Source organism: Colobus angolensis, unplaced genomic scaffold (assembly GCF_000951035.1).
Source record: "Colobus angolensis palliatus isolate OR3802 unplaced genomic scaffold, Cang.pa_1.0 Scaffold38, whole genome shotgun sequence".
Taxonomy (NCBI): Eukaryota; Metazoa; Chordata; class Mammalia; order Primates; family Cercopithecidae; genus Colobus; species Colobus angolensis.
Genome location: NW_012117154.1, coordinates 6,642,981 through 6,657,488, shown reverse-complemented (window position 1 = coordinate 6,657,488; position 14,508 = coordinate 6,642,981). Strand labels below are relative to the sequence as shown.

Genomic DNA, 14,508 nt, shown 5'->3' with positions numbered 1-14,508 from the left:
CTTGTTCCCAATGCCCATTAAAAGAACCCATATTTTTAGTCGGGCGCAGTGACTCACACCCATGATCCCAGGACTTTGAGAGGCTAAGGTGGGAGGACCGCTTGAGGCCAGGAGTTTGAGACCAGCCTGGGCAACACAGCAAGACCCTGTCTCAATTGGGAAAAAAGAAAACGGGAGATCTCCTATTTTCAGCAAGATTTCACCATATATTGGTACCAGCATTTCCAAGTGCTCTACTGTGCTGACAGGTACGATTTCGGGAAGCAGGCCACCTTACCAGTTGTTGACTTGGAGTAGCGTCAAATTTGTCTGAGCAGCAATCTGTTTTTTCTCATCCTCTGTTGGGTAGGGATGCTGAAAATAAAAAGGAGGGTTACCACGGCCTTCGAGTTTACAAAGGAAATCAAGATGATCTAGGCAAAATGTGAGCATTACATAATCATCAGAAAATAATGGTAACATCAACAGTGCTACTAGCCAAAACCTAACTGGAGTCTCACAGAACAGTGTTTCTCCTAGTACCAGGAATGTCCTAGTGCTTCAGTGGCTGGTTAGTGCACAGGTCAAGGTGGGCTGCCCCCATGTCTAGGTTCTGCGCTTGGCCGCCCCCATGTCTAACAGTTCAGCGGTGACAATAACAGCAGTGACTTTACCAGAAGCAGCTATGCAGTCCAGCGGTGAGTCTACGTCAGGCTTGATACAATCTACAGACTTTGTATCAACTTTATGAACAATAAACTTTAACTTATGAACAATAAACTACATCCATGTAAAGAGGATAGGTGGATGGATTCTGGCCTGGGAGCCTCTGCCACAAGCAACACACAGCATATTTCAATTACCTTGTCCATTCTATAATAATTCACCGATTCCTCAGAAGCACCTGCTGAGATGGTCACTGTCACTGTCTTTTTTTACAGAAGAGGAGGCTGAGGCACGAAGTGTTTACACACTGCCCCCATCCCACAGCTGGTGAAACGGGTGGAGTAGGGAATGGCCAGGCAGGCTGGGGGACACATTTCCATCATGGGTACCACAAGAATCCACTGACACTGGGACGAGCTGATGCCATCGACGGCTTTCCTGGGATGAGATCTCTGCTAGATTCACCTGTGCTGTCAGTAAGGAACTGAACCCAGGGCTGGCGCCAGAAGTGCCCGCTATGCTATTCTTTTATGTATGATTGAAACGTTTCACATACAAAAAATCCAACCAGAGGGCTGGGCAGGGGGCCTCACGCTGTAATCTCAGCACTTTGGGAGGCCAAGGCAGGTGGATCACTTGAGGTCAGGAGTTTGAGACCAGCCTGGCCAATATGGTGAAACCCCATCTCTACTAAAAATACAAAAAATGAGCTGGGTGTGGAGGCGGGTGCCTGTAGTCCCAGCTACTTGGGAGGCTGAGGCAGGAGAATTGCTTGAACCTGGGAGGCGGAGGCTGCAGTGAGCTGAGATCACCCCACTGCACTCCAGCCTGGGCAACAAGAGCAAAACTCCATCTAAAAAAAATTAAAATCCGGCCGGGCGCGGTGGCTTATGCCTGTAATCCCAGTATTTTGGGAGGCCAAGGTGGGTGGATCACGAAGTCAGGAGATCAAGACCATCCTGGCTAACATGGTGAAACCGCGTCTCTACTAAAAATACAAAAAATGAGCTGGGTGTGGAGGCGGGTGCCTGTAGTCCCAGCTACTTGGGAGGCTGAGGCAGGAGAATCGCTTGAACTCAGGAAACAGAGGTTGCAGTGAGCCGAGATCGTGCCACAGCACTCCAGCCTGGGAGTGCAGGAAAAAAAAAAAAAAAAAAAATCCAACCAGAACTAAATAGCAAAACTCACAGAAGTACCAACCGTAAATGATTTCTAGCTATGCTAAATAATTTCTCCAAGATTGATGACTGTCTATACTGTCTATATGTGGAAACCAACGCGACATTTACTCTAAAACCTGAACGCACTGAAGTCCCTGATTTTGGATCAACAGGGACCCAGGAGAATGAACGGCACCAACCGAGTCAGCAGAGGGAGTTTACTCGGCTTTGATGTGAAAGGGACGCTGAGTGTGGCATGGAGACACCCCTGCTTATCGCAGGGATGGAGCAGCCTCGGATGTGCCTCAGCAGTGATGGGCTTGTTTCCTCAAACTAACTGGCAGTGTGACTCAACTTGACTCCATCAATAAGCGTGTGGCTCTGAGCTCAAGGTCATGGAAACAGAAATACTGTTCTCCCCCTTTAAAAAGCTCGTAAAATTGAAACAGCAGGAAACACCAAATGGCCAGAGATGCTGCCCCAGAGTGTGCGGGAAGCAGAGGAGGACGGCACTGCCAAGAAACGAGGGCAAGGAGGGACTGAGGACGCCTCACAGGAAGAAAAGCAGCATCTTCACTGGACATGATGAGCAGGGTTTATTGTTTCAGAAATTATTAAAACATTCAAGGAAAGCCGAAAGGAGAGTACTCACCCAATCCCACCACTTGGTGTTGTTGTATGATTATATTATACATATAACTGATTGGCTGTAATAATCACGATGTGTGTAAATATACTGACATGCTGCCTTGTGACTTCCTATCCTTCACTAAACCTCCCGACTGCTTAGAGCCCTCATTCCTCGTGTTAACTATCTGTATGATACTCCATCAAACCGGTACGTCCTCATCTACATGCCGACCCGCTTTCCATTATTATACGGAACAACACTAACATTCTTACACAAATCTTTCCGTTTCCTTGTGACTGATCTCTTTGGGCCAATTTCTCAGAGCGGCCCGGCTGCTCACAGGCGGCACTTCTTTCTCCTGACATGTGCTGCTCGCTACCTTACGTCCATGGAAGCAGTTCGGTGGAGACCAAGAGGCCAGGGCGGGCAAGCAGAAGAGGCACAGTCCAGGCTCCTGCCAGGTCTTCCGCCCAGGAGAGGGCCCTTCCCCTCCCGGGACCACTTAGTAACACCACCTGTCAGTTTCAAGCCCTCGGACCAGTCACTCCCACGGACCCGCCCTCAACCGAGGAGCCCAAGGCAGCCAGAGGAAAGTGGGCCACGCGCTGGCGAGACGGCCACGGGCTCGGGTAAGGACAGAGTGCCGAGGAGAAACAGGCCTCAGCCCCAGGGGAGGTGCCCTGGAGAGGAGACGGCAGCAGGGAAGGGCAGATGCAGCACAGAAGGCCAAGGAGGAGGAGGCTCAGAAGACGGGCGGATCTGGCCACAGTCCCACACCAATCAGCGGTGACAGTGGGAGAAAAGGGCGAACACTTAGGGCCAAGCCAAACTGGCGTCTGCCTTCCTGCCTCGGCCTCCCTGTGCTTGCCCCAGGAGAGCCCCGCCTGCTCTATTCTGCCCCGGATCAGCAGGCTGGCAGCAATGGAGCAGGTCCCCCCAAGCAACTCAGCAAGCAGGCCCACCACTGCACTTCCTAAGATGTCCTGGGGACAGGGAGAACCTGCGGCCATGCCCTGGTGGAGGAAGCTGGGTGCACATGCGCTGGGTCAACCGACGCTCCCCGTGGGACAGACTCGCTTCCAGCAAAAGGCACCCACCCGGTGGCCTGCCTGTAGGTGCACCCAGCACTGAGATGTCTCTAACCGGTCTCGGCTTCCTTGTCAATCCAACACACAGAAACACAGCAACTTCCCCAGCTGAGGCCCCAGAACACCCCTTCTCTGCCCACTTTTCTGGCTCACCTGATCCCATCACCCTTCGTGGTGGGCTGTCTCGCACACACGTGCACAGCTCACATGCGCCCGGGTGCTCCTTCACAGCGGCCCTCACTGCCCTTCAAGTTTCCTGCAGCAGTGCCCCACGCTCCCCCCATTATGGACATGCCACGAAGTCCTGAAAGTCAGGCCTTTGACTTTCTGAGCCCAGAGAAGTAACCCTTTTCCATGACACATAAGCCAGAGAGCAAGTGTCGCAGAGGGCTGCAAGGCAAGGGCCGGCCCAGCCGTCCTTACCCCGATGTGCTGGAAGAGCCAGGACCGCATCACGTTCGTGGCGTGCTTCGGCAGGACGCCCCTCTTGTTCTTAGATGAACCATCATCTTGATGCAAGATGCTGAGATCTTGGTTTAACTGTAACTGAAGCTTTTAAACAGTTGAAAAATAACATTAGAAAGCATAGGAAATTCTCACATATCGAAGTACTTACAACTGCAGGTGGAGAAAACAGCCAAGGATCGGACAGGGAAATGACTTGTAGTCAAGGCCCATGCACGGGAACCCTGTGTGGACTGATGTTTCAGGACATGGCTCCCTCCACATTACCGGGCTTTTCTCTTTTTTTTGAGACAGGATCTTGCTCTGTTGCTCAGGCTGGAGTGCAGTGGTGCAATCACGGCTCACTGCAGCCTTGAACTCCTGGGCTCAAGCGATTCTTCCAGCTCAGCCTCCTGGGTAGCTGGGACCAGACTCACATGTCACCACACCCAGCTAATTTCTTCTACTTTTTGTAGAGGCAGGGTCTCGCCCTGTTGCCCAGGCTGGCAGGCTGGCACGTGGTAAGTCTTTGCACTAGTGGCTTGGCTCTGCAGAGGCCTCTCAGGCAGGGAGGCTCAGAGCCTATCCTCTGCAGGCAGGAATGCCGTGGTCCTCTCACCCACCACCTGTTCCCACCTGTGTCTCCTGCAGTGAGGTCAGTGAGAACATGGGACTTCCTAGCCGAAAAGGGATGTCAAGAACCAATGAGAATGAACAGGGACACCAGAAAATCCAACTCTCAAGAGTAGGACATGCCAGGGGAGCAGAGGGGAAAGAAACAGAAACAGCACAAAGGCAGAAAGAGGGGCCGCAGAACAGGCCACAGGCTGACTCCTTGTTCCAAATGCCTCTGTAGGCACTGGAGATACGGACCTTCCCTCCTGTCACCCAGGAAAGAGGAGGTTACTCTGCCAACTCGATTTTAAAAGAAAAAGATGTGAATGGCATTTATTTGTTAAATTCTTTCTCACAAAACACGAGAGAAGATCTGCTCATTACAAGGCTGTGCTCTAGGCCCTGGCACGGCCTCCCTCACATGTCATCTCCCTCCCCAGGTGCCTGCTGAGATGATGCTGCCACTGCGCACTGCACAGACCAGGGAAGGAAAGAAGCAAAATCACTCCGTAGGGTCCACAGCATGGATAGGTCAGCCTATGTAAGAACTCACATATAAACCTAACTTCAGTCCGGGCACGGTGGCTCACACCTGTAATCCCAGCACTTTGGGAGGCCAAGGCAGGAGGACTATTTGAGCCCAGGAGTTCAAGACCAGCCTGGGCAACATAGTGAGACCTTGTCTTTATAAAAATATTTAAAAATTAACTGGGCAAAATGGCACATGCCTGTAGTCCCAGCTACTCAGGAGGCGGAGGCGAGAGGATTGCTTGAGCCTGGGAGGTCAAGGCTGCAGTGACCTGTGTTTGTGCCACTGTACTCCAGCCTGGGTAACAGAGGGAGACCTTGTCTCTTGGGAAAAAAAAAAAGGAAAAAAGAACAGAGAGATACCCACATAAAAAAAAAAATCAGAGCACCTGCAAAAAAAGAGAAACCTCTAAAAGATGAGAAAAACACAAAAGATTGGAAAAAAGAACACCAACCTTCTTGAGAGCCAGGTGCGGCAGCTCACACCTGTAATCCCAGCACTTTGGGAGGCTGAGGCAGGATTGCTTGAGCCCAGGATTTCGAGACCAGACTGGCTAACATGGTGAAACCCATTTCTACTAAAAATACAAAAATTAGCTGGGCATAGTGACACACACATGTAATCCCAGCTACTCGGGAGGCTGAGGCGGATAATCACTTGAATATGGGAGGTGGAGGTTGCAGTGAGCCGAGATTGCACCATTACACCCCAGCTTGGGCGACAGAGTGAGACTTCATCTCAGAAAAACAAAACACAAAAGTAATGCTTTCTCAATGTGGGGTAGAAAGGATTTTCAACCCGGAATTCTACAAGTAAACAGAGCATATCAAATATGAGATCAAAATAAACTCATTTTTAGGTTTGCGAAGTCTCAAAAAAATGTGGGTGTTTTGTTTATTTTATTTTGATGGAGTTTTGCTCTTGTTGCCCAGGCTGGAGTGCAGTGGCATGATTTTGGGGCTCACTGCAACCTCCGCCTCCCAGGTCAAGCAATTCTCCTGCCTCAGCCTCCCGAGTAGCTGGGATTATAGACACGCACCCAACGTCCAGCTAATTTTTGCATTTTTAGTAGAGACGGGGTTTCACTATGTTGGACAAGCTGGTCTCAAACTCCTAACCTCAAGAGATCCAACCATCTTGGCCTCCCAAAGTGCTGGGATTGTAGGCGTGGGCCACCGCACCCAGCTTAAACCTGGCTAATATTGTATTTTTAGTAGAAATGGTGTTTCACCATGTTGGCCAGGCTGGTCTTGAACTCCTGACCTCAGGTGATCCGCCCGCCTCGGCCTCCCAAAGTGCTGGGATTACAGGCATAAGCCACCGCGCCCGGCTTTTTTTTTGTTTTTTTAGTAGAGACGGGGTTTCACCGTGTTAGCCAGGATGGTCTCGATCTCCTGACCTCGTGATCCGCCCGCCTCGGCCTCCCAAAGTGCTGGGATTACAGGCATAAGCCACCGCGCCCGGCTTTTTTTTTGTTTGTTTTGTTTTGTTTTGAGATGGAGTCTCACTCTGTCACCCAGGCAAGAGTGCAGTAGCACGATATCGGCTCACTGCAACCTCTGCTTCCTGGGTTCAAGCAATTCTCCTGCCTCAGCCTCCCAAGCAGCTGGGATTACAGGCATGCACCACTGCGCCCAGCTAATTTTTGTATTTTTAGGGACGGGCTTTCACCATATTGGCCAGGCTAGTCTCAAACTCCTGACCTCGTGATCTGCCTGCCTTGGCCTCTCAAAGTACTGGGAATAAAGGCGTCACCGCGCCCGGCCCAGAATCAATGTTCTTAAAGTAAGAACTGATAACACACACCAAAGACCGGCAAGGTTCGGCAGCCACAGAGATCGCGTCACTGCACTCCAGCGGGCGACAGAGAGGCCTGAAAGCCCGGGCCGGACGACACTGTCATGATGGAGGTGTGGGCCAGGCTCTCTGGTCTGAAAAGTTTGCCTGGCAGTTCTGCTGTGCCCTCTATGGGCACCGTGGGGGAGTGTGTGCCTACAAGACCTCTGCCCCTGGTGGACGCACACATGATCCAACGCTAGCACTGGATAACTGTGCGTGTGCGGGGGGGCGGGGGGGGTGGTTATGAGTGACTTTTTTCCTGTTCCTTCAGAATTTTCTGAACTTTGCAAATTCTCTACAATGAGAGAGATAAGAGTACAAAGAAACAAAACACTGACATTCAGAGAAACCAGAAATTGCTACACAAGAGAAAGGCTCTTCAGGCAGAGGGAAGGGCTCATGCTTGTTCTACCTGTGCCCCTCCCTATGTGGGCAGCACTCACCCCCAAAGCCTTCCATAAAATGGCACACGCACCTGGGAGTTCTGGATCCTAATTGTCCCAGGCGACAATGTCTGTGTGACTACTTGGCCTTGGGGAGTGACGACCGTGACAGGCTGATACACTGTGCCACCTTGAAAGGGAGAATAAAAATATGAGGCTGCTTTTAAGTCTCAATGATTTAAACCATTCTTCTTTTTTCTGTTTCTGTAGAGACAGGGATCTTGCTTTGTTGCCCAGGATGGTCTCTAACCCCTGGTCTCAACTGATCCTCCCGCCTTGGCCTCCCAAAGTGCTAGGATTACAGACGTGAGGCACTGTGACCAGCCCTCTTCTTGATATACGTACAAAAGGAATACAATCTCTAGTTTGATGAGCTTTTTAATCATTTCAAATGATCACCAATCCTTTGCCAGTTGACTTGTCACTATAAAGCATCAAAACAAACTCCCTGGGTGGGCTACTCGGGCACCTGCAGCAGCAGGTGGGCAGGTGGGTGAGCACTATGTGCCCGGCAGCCCACACAGTCCACCTCACACACCACCAACCGACCTGGGGTGTAAGGGCTCCCTTTCTTCTGCAAGCCTCTGTTTTCTACTTTTTCCTGAAATTAGCACATGTTAAGGATTTAGCCAAGGGTACTAAATAATAACTATTTTATTCTAATTATATTTTTGGATAAACGGTGCTTTCTTTTTCCCACTGAGGTTTCCTTTTGTGCTATTATGTGAGGTCTTTGGTGTAAATTTCTACCCCTCCCTCCCTGCCATGTCCCATTTCCATGATGCTTTGTGTTTTCAATGTTCTCTATGCACCAGGAAACTCTGGAGTCCGTCCCCTTCCTGTAACAGGTTTTGTTCTACAAGTAATACTAACACTAAGACTGCATTTTTATTTGATTGTCATCAATTAATGATAAAACGTAAGATTTTCAGGGTGCTATTAAAAGCACAACAAAAAACTATGTTATTTGAAAATGACAACTGGTTTTTGGTGTATATTTTCAATTCCTATATAAAACCTTTTTTCTTTCCAATATATTTTTGGTAGAGAAATAAAGAAACATACTCTACATAAAATATGCGTTATTGAGTATTAACAAGAAAGAGGCATTCAGAGACCTCTAGCTTCTAACATTGCTATATTAGAAAATGGCATTAACTTAAAATTATATTTATACTGTCATTCTAACACACAGGACCATTTTCTGCAAAACCTCACAGAGAGCGTGTCCATTTTTCCGTCATCGTACCTGCCACGGTCGCCATGGCTACGTTTCCCTGCTGCAGCGCAGACGCCGGCACCACAATTCCTTGAGGGCTGATGGTGCCTGTAATGGCACTTTGAATCTGCTGCAAGTCAGAACACACACGTTGAAGGAATTACTAGAAAACGGAAAACCCATGTTTAAAACTTTAAAATAAGTAGCATAATGACACCATTAAAAAAGGAAGGAGAGGCTTGTGGGAAAGAACACCCTCAGATGACGCGGCTTTGGAACGCACACACCACGCACGGAAAGCAAGAGATGCACAACGGTGTATTAAACACAACAAGCCAGCCTGCAACGTCAGCCTGCACTGTGGCTCCCAAAAGATTACCGTCGTCTCACTGCCATATTCCACGTGCCTTACAGCCCAGGAGGATGACGAGGAAGACCCTGCATTCTGATCACACACCTTTTTCAATAGACTTGGCTTGGTGGACTCTTGAGTGTTCCATGAACCAAGTTCTCCCTGACAGATAAGAACATTCAAGAGATTATAGCACAGGCCTGGGAGGCACTGGAAGTGAGCAGGGCTGAGGTATTCCAAGTTGTGCTGGGGAGTCAGCCTCTGGCACCCACCTTGACTCTTGACCCCTGCACAAGTGTGATCGTGGCTTTCCCCGGTGCTCTTCCTTGTACAGTGCTTGGGACTGTGCCCGGCCCACAGCAAGCTCCACGCAAATGTCCGTCCATGCGCCATGGAGGACTCTGGGCATCTGGGGTTAGATCCACACGGGCCACTTTATCCACTGACTGTGAAGCCTGGGTGGGCAGCTGGCAGGGGAGAGGAGCCTACAGCGCCGGGCCCGGCACACTCACGTGCCCCGACATGTGAGCAGTTAAATAGCATAAGGGGATACCACCCCGAGGCGTTGACTCTGTGGGCCACCATTGAGCGGAATGTGTAAGCTTAGCGGCTACGCTTAAAGCCTGCCACATTAATTTGGTTGTAATAAAAGTTAAGCTAGTCAAATCAATCATCCCAGCTCCCACTTTAAGATCTTAGAAAAACAGGAACATCACAAACCCAAAGTAGAAGAAAGGAAATAATAAAGATCAAAGTGAAATTAATGAAACTGAAAACAGAAAAACAACCAAAAAAAAAAAAACAGAAAAACAACCAAAAAAAAAAAAATCAATAAAACAAAATACTGTTCTTTGAAAATTACACAAACCTCTAGAAAGACAAAAAAAAAAGAGAGACACAAAAGACCAATATCAGAAATAAAACCAGGAGGGATCACTACAGACCCTGCTAACCCCAAAAGGCTATTAAGAGAATACTAGACCAACTCTAAACTCCTAAATTTAACATCTTAGGTGAAATAGACCAATTCTCTTTATCAAAGATTTAAGAACTAACACCAAGTCTACATAATCTCCAGAAAAAATAAGAGGAGGGAATACTTCCCAATCCATTTTATGTAAGTTTGTGTATCTTGATCCCAAAATGAAACACAGTATGAAAAATAAAACTATACACCAATATCCCTTATAAATATAGACAAAAATGCTGAACAAAATATTAGCCAAGAGAATTCAAGAATATATATGAAAAGAATTATGTGCCATGGCCAAGCAGAGTTTATTCCGAGAATAGAAGGCTTGTTCAATATTCAAAAAAATCAATCCCTGTAATGTCCATTAACAGGCTAAAGAAGAAAAATCACATAATCATATCAATCAATGCCAGAAAGCATTTAACAAAATTGAATAAAATAAAATCTCTCAGATAAAAAGCAATATAGGAGAACCTCCTCAACTTGGTAAAGAGCATCTAGAAAAAAACCTGCAACCAACATCATCAACAGTGAGTGACTGAAAGGTGTCCCCTAAGGCGGTGACAAGGCAAGAATGTCTGCTCTTGCCACTCTTATTCAAGATGGCACAGGCCAGGAAAGGAAATGCTTGGGTATAATTCTAAAAACACATGTACACAACTTATGTGTCAAAAACTACAAAACACTGATGAAAGAAATCAGAGCTGTCAATGAATGAAGAGACATGCCATAGCTGTGGATTGGAAGACTCAACACAGTAAAGATCTCAATTCTTCCCAGATTGATATACAGGTATAATGCAATTCCTATCAAAATCTCAGTAAGATTTTTTCATAGCTCTAGACAGGAGTATTCTAAAATTTATGTGGACAGGCAAAGGAACCAGAATGGCTAGAACAATTCTGAAAAGGAGTAACGCGGTGGGAGGAAACAATCTACATAGTTTTGAGATTTATTCTATACAAAAAGCAACTCAAAATGGATCACGGATTTAAATGTAAAATGTAAAACTATAAAACTTTTGAGGCTGGGCATCATGGTTCACGCCTGAGCCCAGGAGTTTGGGACCAGCCTGGGCAACATAGAGACCTTGTTTCTAAAAACTTCTAGGAAAAAACTTAAGACAAAATCTTTGGGACCTAGGATTAGGCAAAGAGTTCTTAGACTTGACACCAAAAGAAAGATCCATAAAAGGAAAACCTAATAAATTGAACTTTATTAAAATTAAAAAGGTTGGCTCTGAAAAAGGCCTGTTAAGAGGATAAAAAAAAAATACTTAGCTACTATAGACTTGGAGAAAACGTTTGCAAACCATATATCCAACAGAGAACCAGTATCTACAATAAGCAAAGAACTCTAAACACTCAGAAGTTAAAAAAAAAAAAAAATCCAATTAAAAAATGGGCAAAAGACATAAGCAGCAAACATTTTACCAAAGAAAATACACAGAGGGCATAATAATGTTCAACATCATTAGTCATCAGGGAAATGAAAATTAAAACCACAAAGAAATATTGGTATCACTACGGATCATCACAATGGCTAACATACAATAGTGCTTCCTCATGGATGAACCTTACAGGCATTCTGCACAATGAAACAAGCAAAGGACCCAGAAGGACAAACACCGTATGATTCCGCTTAACATGAGAGACCCGGAGTAGTCGAATTCACAGAGACAGACAGTAGAATGGTGGGTGCCAGGGGCTAGGGGAGGGGGAATCCGGAATGAGTGTTTAATAGGGTCAGAGTCTGAGTTTGAGAAGATGAGAAAGTTCTGGAGATGGATGGTGTTGATGGCTGCCCAACAATGTGAATAAACTTAACACCATTGAACTTGTACGTTTTAAAATAGCTAAGATGGTAAATTTTATATTATGTATATTTTACACAATTTTTTTAAAAGAATAAATAAAATTTTTTTTTTTTTTTTTGAGACGGAGTCTTGCTCTGCCGCCCAGGCTGGAGTGCAGTGGCCGGCTCTCAGCTCACTGCAAGCTCCGCCTCCCGGGTTCACGCCATTCTCCTGCCTCAGCCTCCCGAGTAGCTGGGACTACAGGCGCCCGCCTTGTCGCCCGGCTAGTTTTTTGTATTTTTTAGTAGAGACGGGGTTTCACCGTATTAGCCAGGATGGTCTCGATCTCCTGACCTCGTGATCCGCCTGTCTCGGCCTCCCAAAGTGCTGGGATTACAGGCTTGAGCCACCGCACCCGGCCTAAGAATAAATAAAATATTTTAAGAAGAAAGAAATGAAATGGAATTGTGCCTTCCATAAACACGGGACCGGTGGCCCAGTATGCAGATTGAGGACTCACTTCATACCCTGAGGGAGTTCATTCCCAAACCAGGCTAGGCTCAGAGGCTTCGAGGGTCCTTCTTTTAGAAAGTCATTAAGATGACCCAGTGACTTCTGAAAGAGCTGGTGGTCTCATGACTCAATGCAGATGTTCACAGTGGCAGAGAGGGAAAGCGAGACCCCCAAACATAAGTACCTGGGACTGCACCGGTGAGTACGGGCTTCCAGGCTCTCCGCTCAATAGAGTTTCACTGTTCATTTTCGTTTTTAGACAAGCAATGTATCGACTGCAGAAATCTTTGCAGAGTTCGTTAACCTTTTCCAGCTCAAGAAGATGAATGCGCAAAACCTGGATTGCTTTTACCATCTAGAGCAGAGAAAATGAAGACTTTCAGAGAAAAAGGTAGCATTACTGTAAGTTATCATGATCCTACATAGCAGTTCTTAGTTATTAGATGCACCCATCTCTACTGCCAATAACCAAAGTGGAGTAACATCAGGAATCCTCTACACTGATGAGCTGTTCCAGTGCCACTGCCCTGAGCTTTGCTATCTGGCTGCACCTGCTGTGCAGGGAAGACAAAGGCACATGGTGGTGACCTCAGCGCATCCCAGCGCTAGGTGTGTGCTGTGAGCCGAAGCCTAGCCCTTCCACTGACTCGCTCTGTGGCAGGCAGGACAAGTGACTCACCCTCATCTACCTGTTTCTGCATCCACAAAGAGGGACACATCCATACTCACCCTTGGTGGTGCCACATTTTCATAAAGTTCCATTTTGGTGTCAAGTCTAAGAACTCTTTGGCTAGTCCTAGATCCTCAAGATTTTCTCTTGTGATTTTTCTAAAAGTTATATCATTTTTTTGTTTTTGTTTTTGTTTTGAGACAGAGTTTCACTCTTGTTGCCCAGGCTGGAGGCTGGAGTGCAATGGTGCGATCTCAGCTCACTACAACCTCCGCCTCCTGGGTTCAAGTGATTCTCCTGCCTCAGCCTCCTGAGTAGTTGGGATTACAGGCATGCACCACCACGCCCAGCTAATTTTTGTATTTTTAGTAGAGAAGGGGTTTCGCCATGTTGGTCAGGCTGTTCAAGAACTCCTGACCTCAGGTGATCCACCTGCCTCGGCCTCCCAAAGTGCTGGGATTACAGGCGTGAGCCACCGAGCCTGGCCAAAGTTGTGTAGTTTTATCTTAACTAACTACATTCTGGGGTAATTTGTCCCACAGCAATAGATAACTAATACCAATAATGCAGTCATTATCATAAGTACCCGTTGCCTATGAATCAGCAACTCCAAAGCCCATGTCCTTCACCAGTAAATCTGGTGGTAGTAATTCACAGGTACCTATGCAGTGAATAAATGAATCAATCAACAAGAATGATGGAGTGTCAAGCTCTGCTAGGCCCTGCGCTAAACACTCACCAGTCAGGAGAACCTTGGCCCCTGCCAGCCTGGTGGGGTGCAGAGGACACCTGCGCTCTACTCACTGGGCCAAGCCAGGTGTGAGCCAATGGGAAGGTGGATGCAGACCACAGACTCACGGGTGGAGAGAGCATCGGATCCTCACCCCCAAAGAGCATGCACTGTTAGTCTCATCTCAGAGAGGAGGAGACAGATCCAAGTCAGATAACTCAGCCACAAAATCTATTTGGTGGTAAGCACTGAGTATATAATCAGAATTTTCTTAAAAACTAATACCTCCGCAATTTATTCAGGAAAAATTAGTTTTCCAAAAAACTTTTCTATTGAAGGCCCTAACCAGGGTTTTGATATGGGACCAAGATGGCTTGACGGGAATCCAGTGAAGGTTCCCTGATGCCAGATCTTTATGTACCCAGCTCTGAAAAGCAAACATGGTGGTTACGCTCTGGCAGGAGAGCAGACCCAGAGAGGGTGGCCTGCCCAGACCAAGCTGGCAGCGCTGCACGGGTGCTTCAGGCACAGCTCGCTCAGAGCGATCCAGTGATGACGGAACCAAGGAGTTCTCCATTGCCTCCAGAGGGCACAGAAAATGCTGGATTTTGGAGCCCTGGCCCTAGGAGGAGGGCACCACAAATCACTGTCAGCCTCAAGACAGAGCTGTCTTGGAGAATACAGCTCAAGTCTGTGTCCACGTCCATGATAAACCAAGGACAGATGCAGGTCACAGACATGTCACCCAAACAGTCCAGCCCCACGGACCTTTACAAACGCTGTGCAGAGAACCAAATCCCCATATCTATCTGGCATGGAGACTCAGATTATTTGATTTGATTTTTTTTTTTTTTTTTTTTTT

At 47.3% G+C, this 14,508-nt stretch overlaps 1 protein-coding gene across 3 annotated transcripts in view; it reads right to left on the bottom strand.

The window, feature by feature from the left end:
• PKNOX1 (PBX/knotted 1 homeobox 1) overlaps nucleotides 1-14,508 on the bottom strand; it is a 38,919-nt gene that overhangs the window by 13,720 nt on the left and 10,691 nt on the right. For 2 of the 3 annotated variants that reach the window (XM_011954105.1, XM_011954107.1), the window contains 5 exons: nucleotides 12,431-12,601; nucleotides 8,644-8,743; nucleotides 7,427-7,524; nucleotides 3,948-4,076; nucleotides 278-354 (listed from right to left, as the gene is read on the bottom strand). In XM_011954105.1, the coding sequence (XP_011809495.1) occupies nucleotides 278-354; nucleotides 3,948-4,076; nucleotides 7,427-7,524; nucleotides 8,644-8,743; nucleotides 12,431-12,601 (575 nt within the window). The remainder of the gene's footprint in view (nucleotides 1-277; nucleotides 355-3,947; nucleotides 4,077-7,426; nucleotides 7,525-8,643; nucleotides 8,744-12,430; nucleotides 12,602-14,508) is intronic. The other variant, XM_011954106.1, reaches the window with a different exon arrangement.